This window comes from Mauremys mutica, chromosome 3, assembly GCF_020497125.1.
Source record: "Mauremys mutica isolate MM-2020 ecotype Southern chromosome 3, ASM2049712v1, whole genome shotgun sequence".
Classification (NCBI taxonomy): Eukaryota; Metazoa; Chordata; order Testudines; family Geoemydidae; genus Mauremys; species Mauremys mutica.
Window position 1 is genome coordinate 158,199,532 of NC_059074.1, and position 22,547 is coordinate 158,222,078.

General features: G+C 44.8%; 1 protein-coding gene across 1 annotated transcript in view; it reads right to left on the reverse strand.

Moving 5' to 3' along the window:
- Positions 1–22,547, reverse strand: part of DNAH14 (dynein axonemal heavy chain 14) — a 471,830-nt gene that overhangs the window by 159,391 nt on the left and 289,892 nt on the right. Inside the window, exon 52 of the mRNA XM_045010332.1 lies at positions 19,640–19,780. Coding sequence (XP_044866267.1) covers positions 19,640–19,780 — 141 coding nt within the window. The remainder of the gene's footprint in view (positions 1–19,639; positions 19,781–22,547) is intronic.

The window sequence follows — 22,547 nt, forward strand, 5'->3', positions numbered from 1 at the left end:
GCTGCAGTGGTGAGTCCCAACCCTGTCACATCTGCCAGGACTAAATTAAGTTCCCAGGAAGGGATTGGTTTTCTTATGGGGGGTTAAACTCATATCAGATCTTTTAAAAATCTTGTGACCATAGGGTGGGAAAAAACAGAATGTCCATGAATAACAGAGTGAATAGCAAAGATGGCTGTTAAGTGAACCTTCACCAAACTAATTTACAGGACTGAATTTTTTGAATTCCAGGAATTATTCTAACATGTCTAGGACCTGAGCTGTGGAAGGCGATAACTGATGATGATGAGCCCATATCGAAAATCTCTTCCATTTAGCCTGGTAAGTTTTCCTAGTAGAGTCTTTCCTACTTTCACTGAGAATGTTCTGTACATGGCTGAACAGACTTTCTGATGAGTTAACCATTCAATGTCCATGTTGTGATGTGCAGAGTGCAAGGAGACTTGACTATGACTCAGAGATTACGCCTCAGAGTAACAGTAAGGTGTTGGGAGGTTGAATGGATGAGGTTTGAAGGTCTAAGTACCAAAACTGTGTTGGCCACTCCAGGGCTATTAATGATACTAGCTACTTCCTGTTTGAATTTTCTGATGGTTCTGGGAATCAGTGGGATTGGAGAAAATACATATAGACATTCCAAGCACCATGAAATCAGGAATGCATTGGAAACTGACCCTGAACTCTGTCTTCCTTTGCCACAGAAACAATGACACTTCTTGTTTTCTTTGATAACAAATGGATCTAAGGTGGGAAAACCATATTTGCTGAAAATCATTTGAAACCCCTCATCCTTTAGAGTCCATTTGTGATTGTTGATTAATTTTATGGTGAGGCAATCTGTCAGAACTTTCTGCGCTCTGGGGAGATCAGATGCTTTGAAAGTGACCTGATGACAAATGTAGAAGTTCCAGACACATACCTCCTGACTCAACTGAGTGGATTTTGACCTGCCTTGTTAGTTCAGATAAAACATTGCAGCCATATTGTGTGGTATAATCTTTATGGTGAGGCCCCTGTTGAATAATAGGAAGACTTTGCAAGCTCAATAAATGGCTCTCGGCTTTAGGTTGTGTAAATGAAGAGCTGATTCCTGAGGTGTCCACAAGTCTTGTGTTTGCACATCATCCAGGTATGGTCCCCAGCTCAGAGTGGATGTATCTGTTAATAGCATCTTTGATGAAACTGGAGGAGAAAAGGGGATCACCTTGCAATATACATCACTGGATTCATCCATCAATTTAATGAGGCCAGGACTCAAGATGCAATGTGAATATGTCCATGTGATGTCTTCTTGGCTGATACAGACTTCAACCACCTTTGCATTCAGCACAGGTGAAGTCTGGCATGCTGAGTCACGTAAATGCAGAAGACCAGGTGGTCAAGCAACCTGAGGCAAGATCTTGCAGTTCTTGGATAAACCTGCAGATTATTGCATAAATTGAGCCTAGCTGGACTTTTTTTTCTGGAGGCAGATAGGCAATCTCCTATTGTGGAGTCCAGAATGGCCCCAATGCACTCTATTCTTTACACAGGACACAGAACTGACTAGTCACTGGTTATTTTCAGGCCGAACTGAGCAAAGAGAAACTGAATTTGAAGGATATTGTCCAAAACTTGCAGACTGGATTGACTCTGGATTCGCCAGTCATCCAGATATGGAAAAACGTGGATACCCAGTCTTCTGAGATCAGCAATTATTACTGATTTAAAGGTGATCTAGATGATCTCTCCCCATCCCTGAGTGGAGTTGTCTGTCACTAGAGTCTTAGTATGTAGAGGTGTAAAGAAGGGTACTGCATTGCACACCTGAGAAGGGTCTTTCCACTAGTTTAATGATGACTTCTTGTGGTATCATAACCATCAAGTCCATAAAGTGTCTTCTGGGTAGACACAGTGATTTCAACCACCCTTACATGGAGTGTAGGTGAAGTTTGGCATGCTAGGTGACATAAGTATATGAGGTAAAGTGTGTTAGAAGTCTGAGACATGCTTTCACTGATGTTCTTGGGTGAACTTGAAGTTGACTGATAAGCCTTGCCATTGTCTGGGCTCTCCCTTTGGAAGATAAGCTATCACTATCTGCAGTCTAATAGGATTCCTATGAACTCTATCTATGCATCACTGAGTGTGGATTTTTGTCTATTAACTTTGAGACCAAACGAGGCAAAGAACTTTAGAATTACTTGGACTGAGTCAGTCACCTGTTGTGAAGTTCTTCCTCGAATCAGTTAGTTGTTGAGGTAAGGATAGATCTGGATTCCTTATCTACCTGGATGAGTTGCCTATACTGCAAGGTACCTGGTGAAAACCCTCGATGCTGCAGATAGCCCAAAGGGCAGAGCCCTATTCTGATAGTGGAATGTTCCTAAAGGAATTTGAGGTATTTCTGTGGGTTGGGTGGATAGATATATGGAAGCAGGCATTTTGTAGGCAAAGAGCAGGAAACCAGTCCTGATGATCTAATGAGGGAATTTATGGAGGCTAGAGTCACCATCCTGAATTTGAAACAATGGATGAACATTTTGAGGCACTGAAGGTCCAGGCTAAGCCACAAACCCAATAGTTATTCTTTGGGATCAGTAAATAATGTGAATAAAAGCATCTTCCCCTGAAATGTAAGGGCACTTCCTCCTTCACAGTTCCCAGCTATAGAAAGGAGTTTACTTGTTTTAACAGTCTCTTGTGAGAAGGCTCTCTGAAAAAGGACAGGGAAGGGATTTGCTTATGATCTCTAGGACCCACTAGTCTGAGGTAATGCTTGCCCAAACTTCTCAAAAATAAAAATGGTTGTTCCCAAGGGATGGTGTGAGGGTAGAACAAAAAAGATCCTCAAGTGGTTCTAGTAGGATCTCAATGCTGGAGTCAACCGTGGGACAGCAAAGGAGGTAGAGGGTCATTTTCACAGGAATCTCTGTCTCTTCTTCAGTGGCTCTTAGGTCCTCTGTGGCTTATTGTAATATTTGACAGAGGAGTGCTGTCAAAAGTATGCTGGCATGGCCACTTCCTCTTTAGAGTTGGGATGTAGAGTTTCAAAGAATGCAGAGTTGCCCTAGAATCCTTTAGAGGGTGCTTCCTCTGTCCTGTTGTTGAAAAGTTCATTATTCTCAAATGTGAGGTCCTCGATTGTTGCCTGGATCTGCCTGGGGATCCCTGAGGACTGAAGCTATGACAATAGAGAAGTACATAAAGTCAGATGTCCTTCTGCCATTGTATATTTCATCTCCGCTTACTACTCTTTGGATAGTTGCCTATAAATTGAGACATTGTCTCAATTAAAAAAATCTTATTTTGAGAGGAGGGCATAATAGTTAGCCATACCTCTGGAGCATAGTTGATGAATACAGCTTAAGGCTAAAGAGTTTCAATTTCTTTGGGTCCATTTTGCTCAATGTGGACTTGGAAGGGCTCGATGTTTTGATCTCTTGTACTGCTACCACTATGAGAGAACTTGCTCTTGAATATCTAGAAATACTCAGATCATTTAGCAGGGACTCAGTGCCTCCTGTCAGCTCTTTTTGAGATGACAGGGATGTATGCCTAAGCTTTTTACCATGTGTTTCATGAGGTCCTGGAATTCCTTAAACTCACCAGCTGAGGGGGGTGGATTCACTGACTTGTTAGGGGACAGTGAGCAAACCATAGCAGAAATTGAATGCTTTCCCCCTGGTAGCTGATGTTCTTATTCACTCTTCTCCTGCCTCTCAAGTATCTGTGGCTGTAATGAGTTACTTGATTTGTCTCTTTGGAGAGGATGATTTAGCCCTAGAGACAGTTGATGAAGCAGGCTTCTTGAAGTCTGGCTGTACACCTGTGGGTGCCAAATAAACCGTGACTGGAATGGGTAGAAATATTGAGTTGGAAGTCACATGGGAGGTACCAGATAGGGTGACCCCCTATGAAGCCCAGACCTCTTTTTACTACCTAGACTAGTGTCCCCATCAGAGTATTAAGGTCTGGTGTTATGGAAACAATTTTTCTGCTACACCTGTGGTGATCGTAAAAAGTTCTCCCTCTTCTCCCCCAAAGTCTCTTTTAAAGGGCTCCAAAAAGGTGATGAGTGGAATAATCTATCCTTTCATTATTTTGTCCATTAATTAGGCCTAATTTTGACACACCAATATTGACTTATTGAATTTTCATTTTTTACTTCTCTTATTTACCAGTCATAATTTTAACACAGTCCTTGAGTGGTAATAGTAGACCGTTTTTGTTTAAATTTAGTTTTTTGTATCCTTTTTAACTTGTTAAAAATAGTTTTATATAACAATTACGGTAACAATTTTTGAAACTTTACCCAATTTTTATCAGTTAGGCTAACAATTAAAGTAGGCGTGCTAGGACCCAATTATTACACCACCTCCTCTAAGAAAGGGACAGGTCTTTCATGTGTACCATCTTTGTATAGGAAAGGTCACTACCAGGGATACCTCTCTGACCTGCAGTACCAGTGGCTACAAGGTTGGTGGTTTAGCTATCACCTCTCTTTATTTTTTTTTTGAAGAGAGGAGACTCCACTACAGAGTCCACCAATAAGTTTCTCAGAACTGAAATAGTGGATACCATTGATGTAGTTGGTACTGAGGTGGAAGATACTGGGGCTACAATCATAGAGGCACTTGTAATGAGGCTCTGAGTACCATGGCAGTTAGCGCCATAGTCTGTACCAAAGGGTTGGTATCGAGGGCAGCAATTTGCTGATTTAGAAAGTGCCAAACGTGCTGTCTTGGAAGTCAGTACTGGGTCACTGGCATGGGTCTTGTCAGGCTTATGGCTGTTGGATAAATGAGCCCAAGAGAAGTCATGCAGCTGATGAGTCTTCTGTTTCTTGCCATGTAATGGGAATGGCAACCTGTGCCTGAGGTTCATCTTTGGATTGGTGCTTCTTTCTGCTCATCAGACACTGATACCAGTGTAGTGTGACTGAACGGTTCTTGTGAGTGTATGTAGTTCAAGAGATCAAAATGAATCACGGCTCACCAGCCCACTGTCTGAAGCCTGGCTGTAGCTCTTCTCTCTCAAAGTCTGAGAAGGCTTGCATCAATTCTCTAGGCGGAAAAATTTCATTTGTGCCTCCATCTTTCTCTGAGTATGCTTGGTGAAAGAGCAACAGATAAAACATCTCTCAAGGATGTATCCTTCTTCAAGAAAAAGAAGGTACTGGAAGGTCCCATTCTTAATGGGCATCCAAGAATCATACGAGTGACATTAAACACTGGTGACTTACCTTCTGCCATAATGTTAGTACCCCTGTATGGCTGGGAGTGGTAGGGGTGGCGGAGAGGAAGACCAATATCAAGGCTAATTAAAATGTATCTAATTCCCTCCCCCTCCCACAGTACGCATTTGTCATAAATATAAAGGGAAGAGTAACCACCTTTCTGTATACAGTACTATAAAATCCCTCCTGGCCAGAGGCACAAAATCCTCTTACCTGTAAAGGGTTAAGAAGCTCAAGTAACCTGGCTGGCACCTGACCCAATAAGGGGACAAGATACTTTCAAATCTGGGGTTGGGGGGAAAGGCGCTGTTCTGTCTGTTCCATGTGGCTCTTGCCGGAGACAGATCAAGAAAGCAAGCAATCCAACTCCTATAGAATTAGTAAGTACTAGCAAGGGAATGCATTAGATTATCTTTTGTTTTGGCTTCTGATTTTCTCTGTGCTGAGAGGAAGGTATATTCCTGTTTTTGGGGGGGGGGTGCTGTGTAACTTTAAGGTTTTGCCTAGAGGGAAATCCTCTGTTTTGAATCTGATTGCCCTGTGAGATTATCTTCCATTCTAACTGTACAGAGGTGCTTCTTTTATCTTTTTTCTTTCTAATAAAGTTTCTGTTTTTGTTAAGAATCTGATTGTTTTTTTTAGTGTCCTAAAAACCCCAAGGTTGGTCTATGCTCATCTTATTTATTCTCAAGCCTCCCCAGAAAAGGAGGCATAGGGCTTGGGGGGATATTAAGGGGGAGATAGGACTCCAAGTGGCCCTCCCTAAATGTTTGTTTGAATCACTTGGTGGTGGCAGCGTTTACCTAATCCAAGATACAAGGGAGAATTTGTGCCTTGGGGAAGTTTTAACCTAAGCTGGTAGAAATAAGCTTAGGGGGTCTTTCATGAGGGTCCCCACATCTGTACCCTAAAGTTCAGAGTGGGGAGGGAACCCTGACAGCACGAAAAAGAGAAACCACACAAATTACACTATACTATTACATACAAGGCTAAGTAAATCGCATAGTGTGCAGAATATGTGCAAACTGCAGGGCTTCTGCGGAACTGACATGAGTGTTAAGAAGGAACTGAGAGAAATTTGGACCAGCTTTGCCCTTTATGCCTCAGGTGTGGGAGGGAAGGAGTGTGATGGCACCTAAGCTAGAGAAGCAGCCCCAGTACACACAGCTGGCCAAAAGAATCCCATCTCGCATGCACAGGGTACACGTAAACCAAGAGGGGACTCCATAAAGACAATCATTCTAAAAAAGAAATGTAGTGACTTCAGCACTTTAGTGGGGATATGAACAAATCCTTGGACTCCTTCCAAGATGCTATCCTTGAGAAATCAATATTCCAGACAAAGGAAATACCTCCTACCTGCCACATGGGGCCACAACCGTGGTACCCCTAAGCCACCCAGCAATATCGTCAATCTATCCAACCACACACTCAGCCCAGAAGAACAGTCTGTCCTATCTCAGGGACTCTCTTTCTGCCCTGCCACCCCCACCAACATGATACAGTTCTGCGGTGATCTAGAAGCCTACTTTTGCCATCTCCGACTCAAAGAATACTTTCAGGACAACACTGAACAGCGCACTGATACACAGTTACCCTCCCGCCAACAGCACAAGAAGAAGAACTCCACATGGACTCCTCCTGAGGGTAGAAATGACAGTCTGGACCTATACATTGAATGCTTCCGCCGACGTGCACAGGCAGAAATTGTGGAAAAACAACATCGCTTGCCTCACAAGCTAAGTCGTGCAGAACGCAATGCCATCCACAGCCTCAGAAACCATCCTGACATTATAATCAAAGAGGCTGATAAAGGAGGTGCTGTTGTCATCATGAACAGATCTGACTACCAAAAGGAGGCCGCCAGACAACTCTCCAATACCAAATTTTACAGGCTACTTCCCTCAGATCCCACTGAGGAATACACTAAGAAACTGCACCATCTACTCAGGACACTCCCTACACTAACACCAGAACAAATCAACATACCCTTAGAGCCTCGACCAGGGTTATTCTATCTACTACCCAAGATCCACAAACCTGGAAATCCTGGACGCCCCATCATCTCGGGCATTGGAACTCTCACTGAAGGACTGTCTGGATATGTAGACTCTCTGCTCAGACCCTATGCTACCAGCACTCCCAGCTATCTCCGTGACACTACTGATTTCCTGAGGAAACTACAATGCATTGATGACCTTCCAGAAAACACCATCCTAGACACCATGGATGTAGAGGCTCTCTACACAAACATCCCACACACTGATGGAATACAAGCTGTCAGGAACAGTATCCCTGATGATGCCACAGCACAACTGGTTGCTGAGCTCTGTGCCTTTATCCTCACACACAACTATTTCAAATTTGATGACAATATATATCTCCAGATCAGTGGCACCACTATGGGCACCCGCATGGCCCCACAATATGCCAATGTTTTTATGGCCGACCTGGAACAACGCTTCCTCAGCTCCCGTCCACTCACACCCCTTCTCTACCTACGCTACATTGATGACATCTTCATCATCTGGACCCATGGGAAGGAGACTCTGGAAAAATTCCACCACGATTTCAACAGCTTCCACCCCTCCATCAACCTCAGCCTAGACCAATCTACACGGGAGGTCCACTTCCTAGACACCACGGTGCAAATAAGTGATGGTCACATTAACACCACCCTATACCAAAAACCTACCGACCGCTATGCCTACCTTCATGCCTCCAGCTTCCATCCCGGACACACCACAAGAGCCATTGTTTACAGCCAAGCACTGAGGTACAACCGTATCTGCTCTAACTCCGCAGACAGAGACCAACACCTAGAAAATCTCCACCAAGCATTCTCAAAACTACAGTACCCGCACGAGGAAATAAGGAAACAGATCAACAGAGCCAGACATGTACCCAGAAGCCTCCTACTGCAAGACAAACCCAAGAAAGAAACCAACAGGACTCCACTGGCCATCACATACAGTCCCCAGCTAAAGCCCCTCCAACGCATCATCAGGGATCTACAACCCATCCTGGACAATGATCCCACACTTTCACAGGCCTTGGGTGGCAGGCCAGTCCTCGCCCACAGACAACCTGCCAACCTGAAGCATATTCTCACCAGTAACTGCACACCACACCATAGTAACTCTAGCTCAGGAACCAATCCATGCAACAAACCTCGATGCCAACTCTGCCCACATATCTACACCAGCGACACCATCACAGGACCTAACCAGATCGGCCACACCATCACCGGTTCATTCACCTGCACATCCACCAATGTAATATATGCCATCATATGCCAGCAATGCCCTTCTGCTATGTACATCGGCCAAACTGGACAGTCTCTAAGGAAAAGGACAAATGGACACAAATCAGATATTAGGAATGGCAATATACAAAAACCTGTAGGAGAACACTTCAACCTCCCTGGCCACACAATAGCAGATCTTAAGGTGGCCATCCTCCAGCAGAAAAACTTTAGGACCAGACTTCAAAGAGAAACTGCTGAGCTTCAGTTCATCTGCAAATTTGACACCATCAGTTTAGGATTAAACAAAGACTGTGAATGGCTTGCCAACTACAGAACCAGTTTCTCCTCCCTTGGTTTTCACACCTCAACTGCTAGAACAGGGCCTCATCCTCCCTGATTGATCTAACCTCGTTATCTCTAGCTTGCTTCTTGCTTGCTTATATTCACCTGCCCCTGGAAATTTCCACTCTTGCATCCGACAAAGTGGGTATTCACCCACGAAAGCTCATGCTGCAAAACGTCTGTTAGTCTATAAGGTGCCACAGGATTCTTTGCTGCTTTTACAGAACCAGCCTAACATGGCTACCTCTCTGATAAAGGAAATACATGTATTCCCAATCGGGAGATGGACATTTATCACTGTTACGTTCTTGGCAAACCTATGGTGCGCCTATGTCCGCTCAAAAGACAACATTTTGAATTGGAAATGGTGGTCCTGTTAAAAATATGACACCTCTTAACACTTGGATGTGCCTCTATGAGCAAGGAAATGGCCATCAAGCCCAGAGAACGTAACTAGTTTTGCTATTTGCAGGTGAATTCAAACCACAAGCTGTACCAAATCCTTTTGAAAAAGTAGTTTAAGATGGGCCTGATATCAGAGCTTGCAATTCTCCTATCCTAAGTGCAGAGGTAGTTGCCCATAAGAAAGCTGTTTTCATGAAACGGTGGTATAGGGAACATGATGCTACTGATCTGAATGGGAGTCCAATGAACCCAGCCAACACTACATTGAGATCCTATCCTGCCTGGAGGGAATACATATATCAACACTTTGAGGAATCTAGACACTGTAGGGTATAATAATACAGTGTGGTTATGTATTGGAGGATGATAAGCAGATATAGCCACTACATGTACTCTTGTAGAGCTAACCGAAAGTCCAAAGCACTGTAAGAGAGAAAGTAATCCAAAATAAAGGGAATGTCATCTTAAAATGGAGAGAAATGCTATTTCACCTAAACAGTGAAATGCTTCCATTTGGAACTGCAAGTGAGTCTTCTGGAATCATTTATGCTATGGATCAGGATGTTTTGGATGTCTTTGGAACATGACTTCTCAATGTCAGTTAGGCAGCTGGCATCCAGGCTGTATGATGCAGAGACTCTGTATCTGGATGAAAGGTTCTTCCTCATGGTTTTGGGAGATTATATCCAAATCCAGAGGCCACGTTTTTGGGGTTTGTATCAAGAGTCTTAACAGGTCTTTGAACCAAAACTGTCTGGGCCTCACTGGGCTATCAATAGCAACTTTGTTGCATCCTGTCTGAACTTTTTCAATGTTCTCAGAATTAAAGGAACTGGTCGTAGGTGTACATCTTATCTTGGGAATAAGAGATAAGGAAAGCATCAGATAGCAATCCTGGGCTCAGACTCCCTCTAAAGCAAAAGATGCAGCATTTTCTGTTTGATTTTGTGGCAAACAAGTCTATAATTGAGTGACTCCATTTGAAAGATTGAGTCCTTAATAGACCATTTATGGTCAAAAGGAAAGTGTCTGTTCAACTGATCCTCTGTTCACTGATCCTGGTAGATGAATGGCTATCAAGGTAATCTGAAATCTGATGCACCAGCTCCATAGGTGAACAGGTTCTTGGTACAGTTGAGAAGATCTGTGTCCTCCTCATCAGTTAATATAGAACTATAGTGTTATCTTTCATCACTTGTATTGTTTTGCCTTGTATTAAAGGTGGGAACATCACACATGCTATGCAGATTGCTCTCAGTTCTAAAGTATTTATGAAGCTGAGACCTGTTTATTGAACATAGTTCCTGGGTCTAAGGTTGATTCTGGTATGCTCCCTATGAGAGGTTGGAAGCATTCATTACTAACATCACTGTGGGCAGAGGGGGCCCACTGTGGGCAGAAAACGGAACACCTCTGCATACTTGGACTGATTACTTCCAGTGGTTTAGTGATGATAGGGCCTACTGTGGAATCTGCACTGCCATATCTGGATGGTGTTTGCTTGGTAGGTAGATGACTACAACCAGCCTTGCATAAAGCAAAGGTGATGTCTAGTATGAGGAGTGATGAATGTGCATGAAATGACCTAGTATTTTTAGACACATTCGTACTGCTGTCTGAGAATTATTAGTAAATTATTTATAATTTTGATTTTGAACCTACTACGAGGTAAGCTGCTGTGGAGTCCAGAAGTGCTCCTATAAATTCTGTCTTCTAGGATGGTACTAAGGATGAATTATCTTTGTTTACCTGGAGACCCAACTTAGTAAAGATTTGAAGGATGTAATGTATATTATCTGTGAATTTGTTGAGAAGAGGATCCTCAAATGAGCCAGCCACTGAGGTAAGAGTAAAGGCGTTGCATTGTCTTCTTAGGCCTGGTCTACACCACACAGTTAGGTCGACATAATCTGCCTTACATTGACCTAATTATGTCAGTGTACACGCTACAGACTTGTCCCACTGATGTAAGTGCCCTACTACATCAATATAACTCTACAGCCTGGTCTACATTACGAGTTTAAGTCGAATTTAGCATCGTTAAATCGAATTAACCCTACACCCCTCCACACAATGAAGCCATTTACTTCGACATAAAGGGCTCTTAAAATCGATTTCTGTATTCCTCCCCAACGAGGAGAGTAGCGCTGAAATCGACACTGTTGGTCCAAATTGTGACTGCTCTGGACAGCAATCTGAACTCGGATGCACTGACCAGGTAGACAGGAAAAGCCCCACGAACTTTTGAATTTCATTTCCTGTTTGCCCAGCGTGGAGAGCTGATCAGCACAGGTGACCATGCAGTCTGAGAATCGAAAAAGAGCTCCAGCATGGACCGTACGGGAGGTACTGGATCTGATCGCTGTATGGGGAGATGATTCTGTGCTAGCAGAACTACGTTCCAAAAGACAAAATGCCAAAATATTTGAAAAAATCTCCAAGGGCATGATGGAGAGAGGCCACAATAGGGACTCACCACAGTGCCATGTGAAAGTTAAGAAGCTCAGACAAGCCTACCAGAAAACCAAAGAAGCAAACAGACGCTCCTGGGCAGAGCCGCAGATATGCCGCTTCGACGCTGAGCTGCATGCAATTCTAGGGGGGGCCTCCACCACTACCCCACCCCTGACCATGGATTCCAAGGAGGAGGTACTCTCAGCCATGCCTGAGGATTTTGCGGATGGGGAAGATGAGGAGAAGGAGGAGGATGAGCTTGCGGAGAGCACATAGCACACCGTTCTCCCCAACAGCCAGGATCTTTTTCTCAGCCTGACTGAAATAGCCTCCCAACCCTCACAAGGTGGTATCCCGGACCATGAAGCCGGAGAAGGGACCTCTGGTGAGTGTACCTTTGTAAATATAAAACATGGTTTAAAAGCAAGCATTTCTTAATGATTAATTTGCACTGAGGACTTGGGATGCATTTGCAGCCAATACAGCTACTGGAAAAGTCTGTTAATGTGTCTGGGGATGGAGCAGAAATCCTCCAGGGACATCTCCATGAAGCTCTCCTGGAGGTACTCCAAAAGCCTTTGCAGAAGGTTTCTGGGGAGGGCAGCCTTACTCTGTCCTCCATAGTAGGACACTTTACCGCTCCATGCTAGTAACAAGTAATCTGGTATCATTGTATAACAAAGACTGGCAGCGTATTGTCCTGGTGTTTGCTGGCATTCAAGCAACATCCGTTCTTTAGCTCGCTGTGTTATCCTCAGGAGAGTGATATCGTTCATGGTAACCTGGTTGAAATACGGGAATTTAATTAAAGGGACATTCAGAGATGGCTGTTCCTACTGGGCTGTTTGCCTGTGGCTGAAAAGAAATCCTCCCCGCAGTTAGCCAAGTGGTGGGTGGGTGGGGGGGCATTGGCGCTGAGCTGTTCGTGTTTGGCTAGCAGGGATCTTCCCTGATACTAGCCACGCGATGGGGGCAGGGGTAAAGCAATCATCCCAGAGAACTGGATTTGGGCGGGGCGTGGGTGGGTTAGTTTGGTTTCTGCTGCTGCATGTTAACATGAAAACCGCAGCACTCAACGGGCTTTGCTTGGTATGGGAAAGGAGGGTGCTGCTTTTATGAAGGTTGCAGAAGCCAAAAGACAATGGCTTACCGTGGCCGCATGCAAGCCAAATTCTGTTGCCTGGCCCTGCGTCTGTGAACTCTAACACCAAAGCCGCAGGCACTCAATATTAAGATGCAAAATGCGATCTCGTACCGAAATCACATGCTATGTAATGTGAATAGTGTTATTCACCGTGAAAGAGTATACCCATTGTTCTGTAAAATGTATCTTTTTAAATACTTTTCTCCCTTTTTTCCTTCCCGCAGCTGCAAATTTTTCAAGCCTCCCTCCTCCATCCCGAAGGCTCTCTCAGATGAGGCGGCAAAAAAAACCGCACGTGAGATGGAATGTTCTCTAAGATCATTCAGTGAACCCGCAATGAAAGAGCTCCTCTGAATTAGTGGAAGGATATAATACAGTCAAACCTTGCAATAACGCGCGCCACCATAACGCGAAATCGCATATAACGCGATCATAAGTTGCCTCCCCTTTAAGGCCTAATACCAGTGGTCCCCAACGCCATGGCGCCTGCCGGGACATTGATGTGCCCCTGCCTAGTGCCCAGCTTGGAGAGAAGCCGCAGCCCCGCACCTGCCGGGGACAGAGAGCACCGGTGCCCGCAGCCTCGGAGTTCTCTGTCCCCGGCAGGCACGGGGCTGCGGCTTCTCTCCCCTGCTGGGCACTAGGGGCACTAGGCGGCGCACATCAATGCACCGCGTTGGGGACCACTGACTTAAACAGACCGTCTTGAAACCCCGCTATACCGTGACCCCACATTTATCGCAATGGAATTTTTTGGACCCTAAACATCGTGTTATAGTGGGGTTTCACTATATCACAGTACAGGAAAGCGGCTAATGAACATGAGGACAGGAGGGATGAACATGAGGACAGGAGGGATGTTCAAGATGAGAGGTGGCGGCAGGAAGATCAGAGGAGGCAGGATGCAATGCTGGAGCTACTGCATGATCAAATGGACATGCTCCAGTGTCTGGTGGAGCTTCAGGAATGGCATCAGGATCACAGAGTGCCACTGCAGCCCCTGTTTAACCGCCCTCCCCAAGTTCCATAGCTTCCTCACCCAGACAACCAAGAATGCAGGGGGTGGGTGTGGGGAGAGGCTCCGTGCACCCTGCCACTCCACCCCAGTGGACAGCCCAAGCAACAGAAGGCTGGGATTCAACAAGTTTTGAAGTGGCCTTTTCCTTCCCTCCTCCCACACCCCACCCAGGCTACTTTGTCAGTTCTCTCCCTATTTTTATAATCAATTAATAAAGAATACATGGTTTTTAAATGATAGTGACTTTATTTCCTTTGCAAGCAAGCTGTGATTGAAGGGGGGAGGGTGGGTGGCTTACAGGGAATGAGTCAATCAAGGGGGTGACCCTTTAAATGTCCAAATGCACATTCTACCACCATTCTGCACTTGCTCAGCCTATAGTTGAACAACTCCTGACTACTGTCCAGGCTGCCTGTGTATGGCTTCATAGCTGTGTATGGCATTAAGGGGTATGCTGGGTCCCCAAGGATAACTATAGGCACGTAAACATCCCCAACAGTTCTTTTCTGGTCTGGGAACAGTTCTTTTCTGGTCTGGTCTGGTCTCCCTTGCTGCAGCCATTTGAACAGACTAGTGTTCCTGAAGATGTGAGCGTCATGAACCCTTCTCGGCCATCCGATGTTGCTGTTGGTGGAACGTCCCTTGTGATCCACCAGTGCTTGCAGCACCATGGAAAAGTACCCCTTGTGGTTTATGTACTGGGTGCCAAGATAGGGATATGGGTTCCATCTATCGCCCCACCACAGTTAGGGAATCCCATTGCAGAAAAGCCATCTACTATGACATGCACATTTCTCAGAGTCACTACCTTTGGTAGCAGCAGCTTAGTGATTGCTTTGGCTACTTGCATCACAGCAGTCCCCACAGTAGATTTGCTCACTCCAAATTGATTCCCGACTGACCAGTAGCTGTCTGGCATTGCAAGCTTCCACAGGGCTATCGTCACTCGCTTCTCAACTGTGAGGGCTGCTCTCATCTTGGTATTCTGGCACTTCAGGGCAGGGGAAAGCAAGTCACAAAGTTCCCTTACACATGCGAAAGTTTCACAGCCACTGGGAATCATCCCACACCCGCAACACTATGCGGTCCCACCAGTCTGTGCTTGTTTCCCAGGCCCAGAATTGGCATTCCACAGCATGAACCTAGCACATTAACACCATGATCTCCAAAGTGCCAGGGCCCGTGGTTTGAGAGAATTCTGTGTCCATGTCCTCATCGCTCTTGTCACCATGCTGCCGTTGCATCCTCCTCGCCTGGTTTTGCAGGTTCTGGTTCAGCATAAACTGCATGATAATGCGTGAGGTGTTTACGATGTTCATCACTGCTGCATTGAGCTGAGCGGGCTCCATGCTTGCCATGGTATGGCGTTTGCATTGAAAAAAGGTGCGAAACGATTGTCTGCCATTGCTCTGATGGAGGGAGGAGCGACTGACGACATGGCTTACAGGGAATTAAAATCCACAAAGGCGGAGGCTTTGCATCAAGGAAAAACACAAACAATTGTCACACAGAATGGTCCCCTCAAGGATTGAACTCAAAAGCCTGGGTTTAGCAGGCTGTTGATTTCACAGAGGGAGGCGGGAGCAAATGAATACAAAACAAATCTTGTCTATTTCTTGTTTTGATCCACTCCATCTGTCTTTTACATCTTAGGCTGGCAGCAGATGGTGCAGTATGACTGCTAGCCATCGTCATTTCCTGGGTGCTTAGCAGAAGATGATGCATTAAGACTGCAAGCCCTCATCATCTCCTGGGTGCTCGGCAGAAAACGGGAAATGACCTGGCGGAGTCACTCCCATCTCTGTATGAGGACGATGGCTTTCAGTCCTAATGCACCATCTGCTGCCAAAAGGCAATGAGCTGCTGCTGTGTAGCAATGCAGTCCCACATCTGCCAGCACCCAGGAGACTTACAGTGACGGTCAGCAGTGCAGGCTCCATGCTTGCTGTGGTATGGCGTCTGCACAGGTAATCCAGGAAAAAAGGCACGAAACTGCCATTGCTTTCACGGAGGGAAGGAGGGAGGGAGAGGGGGCCTGACAACATGTACCCAGAACCACCCGCGACAATGTTTTTTGCCCCATCAGGCATTGGGATCTCAACCCAGAATTCCAATGGGCGGAGGAGACTGCGGGAACTATGGGATAGCTACCCACTGTGCAACACTCCGGAAGTCGACGCTAGCCTTGGTACTATGGACGCACACCAACGAATTAATGTGCTCAGTGTGACTGCATGCACTCGACTTTATACAATCTGTTGCCAAAAATCGAATTCTGTAAAATCGGAGTAATCCCGTAGTGTAGACATACCCTATCTCACGAGAGGCATGGGGCTTATGTTGATGTAGTTAGGGAGACACAGTGTCTGTATAGACACTGAGTTACTTACATTGACTGTTGGCTGTCTTGTCAATTTCAGGGCTCCATGCTGGAGCCCTGAAATTGACAAGAAAGCTGGGCAGCTAGAGCCTGGCTGTGTCCACTCAGCTCTCTTGTCCCTGATCACGGAGCCAAGTAGCCCAGGTAGCTGCCCCCACTCCCAGTGGGGAGGTGAGAAGCCCAGCTCCCTGTTCCCAGCAGGAAATGGGGAGGCAAGAGACTTGGGGGGCAGCTGGGCCCACAGCGAGGAGCTGAACAGAGCTAAAAGTTCTGGCTCTCAGCCCCTCACACTGCCCCTCTTCAGTTGGTGGAAGCACTCCTGGTGAAGACACACATCACCAACAGGAGGAGGATAGCGTGGACCTCAGTACTTACTGTGGTGGCTGTAGGTCAACCTAACATAGGTAGACCTAAGTCTGTAGTGTAGATATGCCCTTAGAAATGCTATCACCAGCACAAGATATTGTGTGAAAACCTTTGAGGCTGCTGACAAATCAAAAAGCAGAACTCTTTACTGAAGAGGTTTTGTCCCTACTACAAATCTAAGATATTTTCAGTGAGCACAGTGGATTGAAATATAGACATACAAATCCTGATGGTCAAGAGCAACATTTAGCAGCAAATTAGTGCACTGTACAGTCACATTCTGGTTTTCCACGCACTAAATCACCATGTAGACAAGCCCTAAGAAGTAACTAGGGGTGCCCATCCTTCTCTGGTCAGAGACTGATGAGGAAAATGCGTATGCCTGTAAGGGAGGAGCAATTAGCTAAATAGTAATAAAAATGCCTAAATCGCACCAGTCCAGATTATGAGTAAAGGTGCAGAGCAAATTGTCTGTGTCAAATCTGAGTATATCAGCTTTTTGGAGGTGTCAAGAAAGAATGGAATCCATTGGCCAAAAGACTTTGTAGGTGGCTGGATGTGTTCCTGTTGTGGAAAAATGGCCAATGTTGGTATGGTGGGTCCCGTGCTTTTCTTGGTGGAGGGGCTAGGAGACCACCCTTGCCCCTGCTCTTGCGGTGCCTAGTGGCATGGGAAGGTGGTCCTTGACATTGGGGGAGGGAGTCTCCCTGCCCTGTTGGGGCAGGGTCTCCATTCCTCCAGTTCTCTGGTCTTTCAATTCTCAGCAACACACTTCCAAACTCCAGTCCTCAATCCTTCGTTGCACCACCCTGTCTGCCTGAAGCAGGGTTTTTTTATTAGGTTCCTGACAGTGCCTTAATTGACTACAGGTGCTCCAATTAACCTCTAGTAACCTTCCCTAGTATACAGGGAACCACATGTTAATTAGCCTAGGGTTTATATATCTCCCTTCTACCACTCTCCCACTGTTCCCTGGCTCTGCCATCTCACACTGTTTAAAACTGTTATTTTTGTTGCTGGAATTTAATTGTCTTGTTAATTATGTATTAGGGAACCCAGAGCCTTGTATACTTGACTTTAAAAAATATTAAATTCTAAATAAATAAATAAAAAATCCTCAGGCAACTCCGCAACCACTACTGCAACCTCAGGGCCCCACTGTTTCCATTCATCCCCCATCATAAAATCCCACCCAACTCTCACTGGTACAAGCTCTATGTAGCCAAGCCTTCCATCAGTGAAGCAGAACTATTAAACTGAGTATAGGGCTCTCCACATCTATGCTGGTTTTGTTCCAATATGTCAACTATCTACTTTTTCCCCAGGGATGAATTCCCGTTTCTGGCATAGCTGCTTCCCTGGTCCCTGGAGGGATGTGTAAATGACAATCCCTGGAAACATTAAGATGAATTATAACAGATGAATTATAACAAATATGTACTGTTTGTAGTTAGAATAGACTCACAAATGAGTCTTTTGATAATGCATCTCGATTTGTCTCATTTAGTTTTCCCTTAGTAATCTGTGACTGAATTCAGAGTTCCTGAAAAGTAGGTATTAATGCACACAATCTTAAACCAGGCATACTCTAGGTAAGTTAAATGCTATGCAAGCTTCCCAACACATCTCTTCCAAGGTACTTCACTCTTGATCTGCAAAACCCCTGCTTTTCCAGTTTAGGGCCTCTCTTGAACAGAGAATGTCAATCATGTTATATGGAAAATGGTTTCATAATGTTTACAAATGGGTGCATCCATCTGTTTTAGCAGTAATACAGTATAACCCTATGAGAGAAAACAAATCCATCCAAGTTTCCTACAGTTAGATTAGAATACAATAGAATTTACATAATGCATTTGTCAAGCACAGTGATTTATAACATTTCTAGTACACGTATGTCATATAGTATTTTGTCAGAGACATTGTCAGGATCACACTGGCATGTAAGTCAGTGGGAACAACTAGGGAAGATGAATAACACTCAGCAGCAGCAGTTTGAATCCTCTTCCTCAAGGCTTTCTTTTGCTGATTTATAAACAAAGGATTCCAAATAAATAAAAACAAAAATAATCCATTCAGAACAACGAACCTCAGTGCTTGTCAGAGATGTTTCCAGCTTCTTTCACATCCTTCTACTAGGTAGCCACCACCATAGTCACTTCCTCTTTAACTTAATATACCCCACCTTTGATTACCCATGTTACAGGGAGGGATCTGCATTAACCCCTCAAACACTGGGACTTATAGAGTGCCTTTCTACCTTATCACAGGTGTTTCCTACCCAGAAATATACAGTATGTGCATCTTAATCCTTAGACAACTACTGGGGACTGGTAGGCAAACAGCACTATTTGAAGGAGGGTTGTGAACAGATGGGCAGAAATGGTAATATTCCAAGGATCAGAAAAGGTGTCCAAGCAGCTGAGAAATGGAACAGGTTGGGCAAAGATTCCTGCTCTAATGATAGAAAACCCTCCTCAATCCTTGGCTTATTTTCTTCAAGTGACACACACCTTACTGCTTCCAATTCCCAGCCCCAACAACAGCTGGCAGCAAGATGCTTATCAGGAGAAAGAAGGGTACAGCAGTTGATAGGAGACTTTGGTGCACCTGTTTGGCAGGAGAGGTGGGAGAAGGAAAGATGAAAAACTGAGGATGAGCTTAATCTCTTATTGTTCCTCAAATGCAATTTATTCATATAAACTAAAAATCTTCCTCGGTGCTTTCAGGGCTAATTTAATCAAAATCTCACAACTGTGAATTCTCATAAGAACCTGGAATTCTTTATTTAAACATTATTTCAACTCAAGATCATACAACTTTAAGTGTTTCCTAAGTAGTGAAATAAAATCTATGTTTGGGACATACCTGGTTTGAACTCCCACACAAATGAGGATTTCTTAGATACCTAAAACCACCTCTTTGCTTATACAATACTACATAAAATGTTGTGATTAGTGTGAAAAAAATGGTTTGAGGTATTTTAAGTGAAACTTGTTGGCTATTCATTCTTTTAGAACTTCCATTTGCTGGTATAATTTCTCCCAAACTATCAGATCTATTACCTGGAAAATACGTTGTAAGGATTGTAAGGAAGGTTGAGGCAGAACCAACAGACAAAAGTGTGTGAGAAGACGTGGGCTAATTTCATTTCTTCCACCACTTGGAGGGGCACAGTCTGCAACCAGTGAGACATCCTGGATATTCTGTAAGAAACAGAATGGGAGAAGCTTGAAAGGCAGCAACTGAATCAGCATTTCAAAACAAAATAAATTTTAGAGCTCTTATGCTATTGCAAGGATTTCCACTTCAAGGTCTCCATCTTGCTCCAAATGTAAATGTAGTTAGAAAATAGGCAAAATTAATCCCCAATATACCGGTAAATATATAAATCCAGTGACTTGAGCAACGATAGCAGGAAAGAGTTACTGAGAGCTACAATTTATATATTAGAGTTGTTGATTAATCACAGTTAACTCACACAATTAACTCAAAAAATTAATTGGGATTGATCGCTCTGTTAACATTAGAATACTAATTGAAATGTGTTAAATATTTTGGATGTTTTTCTACATTTTCAAATATATTGATTTAAATTACAACACAGAATATGAAGTGTACAGTGCTCACTTTGTATTATTTGTAAAAATGATAAAAGAAATAGTACTTTTCAATTCACCCCATACAAGTACCATAATAAAATCTCTTTATTGTGAAAGTGCAACTGACAAATGTAGATTTTTTTTACATACCTGCACGCAAAAACAAAACAATGTAAAACTTTAGGGTCTACAAGTCCACTCAGCCTGACTTTTTGTGCAGCCAATCACTGAAGCCTGGTCTACACTAGGCGTTTAAATCGGTTTTAGGAGCGTAAAACCGATTTAACGCCACAACCGTCCACACTAGGAGGCACCTTATATCGATTTTAATGGCTCTTTAAATCGGTTTCTGTACTCCTCCCCGACGAGAGGAGTAGCGCTAATATCAGGATTAACATATCGGAATAGGGTTAGTGTGGCCGCAAATCGACGGTATTGGCCTCCGGGCGGTATCCCACAGTGCACCACTGACTGCTCTGGACAGCATTCTGAACTCGGATGCACTGGCCAGGTAGACAGGAAAAGCCCCGCGAACTTTTGAAATTCATTTCCTGCTTCCCCAGCGTGCAGAGCTCATCAGCACAGGTAACAATGCAGTCTCCTGAGAATCGAAAAAGAGCCCCAGCATGGACTGCACGGGAGGTACTGGATCTGATCGCTATATGGGGAGAGGATTCAGTGCTAACAGAACTGCATTCCAAAAGACGAAATGAAAAAGTATTTGAAAGAATTTCTAAGGCTATGACGGATAAAGGCCACAGCAGGGACTCAGTGCAGTGCAGAGTGAAAGTTAAGGAGCTCAGACAAGCCTACCAGAAAACCAAAGAAGCAAACGGAAGGTCCAGGGCAGGTCGAAAAACATGCCGCTTCTATGCTGAGCTGCATGCAATTTTAGGGGGCTGCGCCACAAGTACCCCACCCCTGATCGTGGATTCCGAGGTGGGGGTTGTAATCTCTGCCATGGCTGAGGATTATGCAGACGGGGAAGATGAAGATGAAGAAGAGGAGGAAGACCTAGCAGAGAGCACACAGCACTCCGTGATCCCCAGCAGCCAGGAGCTTTTTATCACCCTGACGGAATTACCCTCCTCCCAGCCTTCCCAAGCAAGTATCCCAGACAATGACGCCATGGAAGGGAGCTCTGGTGAGTGTACCTTTGTAAATAGCAAACATTGTTTTTTAAGCAAGCGTTTTTTAATGATTGATTTGCCCTGAGGACTTGGGATGCATTCGCAGACAGTATAGTTACTTAGAAAAGTTTGTTAACATGTCCGGGGATTGAGAGGAAATCCTCCAGGGACATCTCGATGAAGCACTCCTGTAGGTACTCCAGAAGCCTTTGCAGAAGGTTTCTGGGCAAGGCAGCCTTGTTCCGCCCACCATGGTAGGACACTTTACCACGCCATGCATGTAGCAAGTAATCAGGTATCATTGCGTGGCAAAGCATAGCAGTGTATGGTCCCGGTGACTGCTGGCATTCAAGAAGCATCCGTTCTTTATCTTGTTGTGTTATCCTCAGCAAAGTGATATCGTTCAGGATAACCTGGTTAAAAATCAGGAATTTAATTAAGGGGGATGGCCATTTTCCTACTGGGTTCGTGGACTGCAGCAGCTTAAAAAAAAATCCTTTCCTCCACGTAGCCAAGCGGGGGGAGGGGAGGAATGAAATGCCGATGATCTTTTTTGTGTTTGGTCAGCGGGGCTTCCCCAAGCTACCAGCCACGCAGTGGGTGGGGGGGTGGGAAGGGTGTTGATTAGCAGGGAGCTAGCGTGGTATTAGCCATGCGTTGGGGGGAGGGGTAAATCACTACAGACGCCGAAAGACAGTGGCTTACCATGGCCGCATGCAAGCTGAATTCTGAAGCCTGGACCTGTGTCTGTGAGATCTGTAACTCCAGAGCTGCAGGCACTCACTATTAAGATGAAAAATGCGACCTTGTAGGGAAATCACATGTGCTATGTAAGGTGAATAGAGCTGTTCACTGTGAAAGAGTATAACCATTGTTCTGTAAAATGTATCTTTCTAAATATTTCTCTCCCTCATGCAGCTGCAAATTTTTCAACCATCCCTCCTCCATCCCAAAGGCTAGCACAGATAAGGCGGAGGAAAAAGAAGACGCGAGATGAAATGTTCTCGGATATTATGGAAGTTACACGCAATGAAAGAGCTCATCTGAATGAGTGGAAGGACGTGGTATCAAATTACAGGAAAAAGGCCAGTGAACGTGAGGACAGGAGGGACACCCGAGATGAGAGGTGGCGGCAGGAAGACCGGCAGGAAAATCAGCGGTGGCGGCAGGAAGATCAGCGGTGGCGGGATGCAACTCTGGGGCTGCTGCGTGATCAAACTGACATGCTCCGGCGTCTGGTG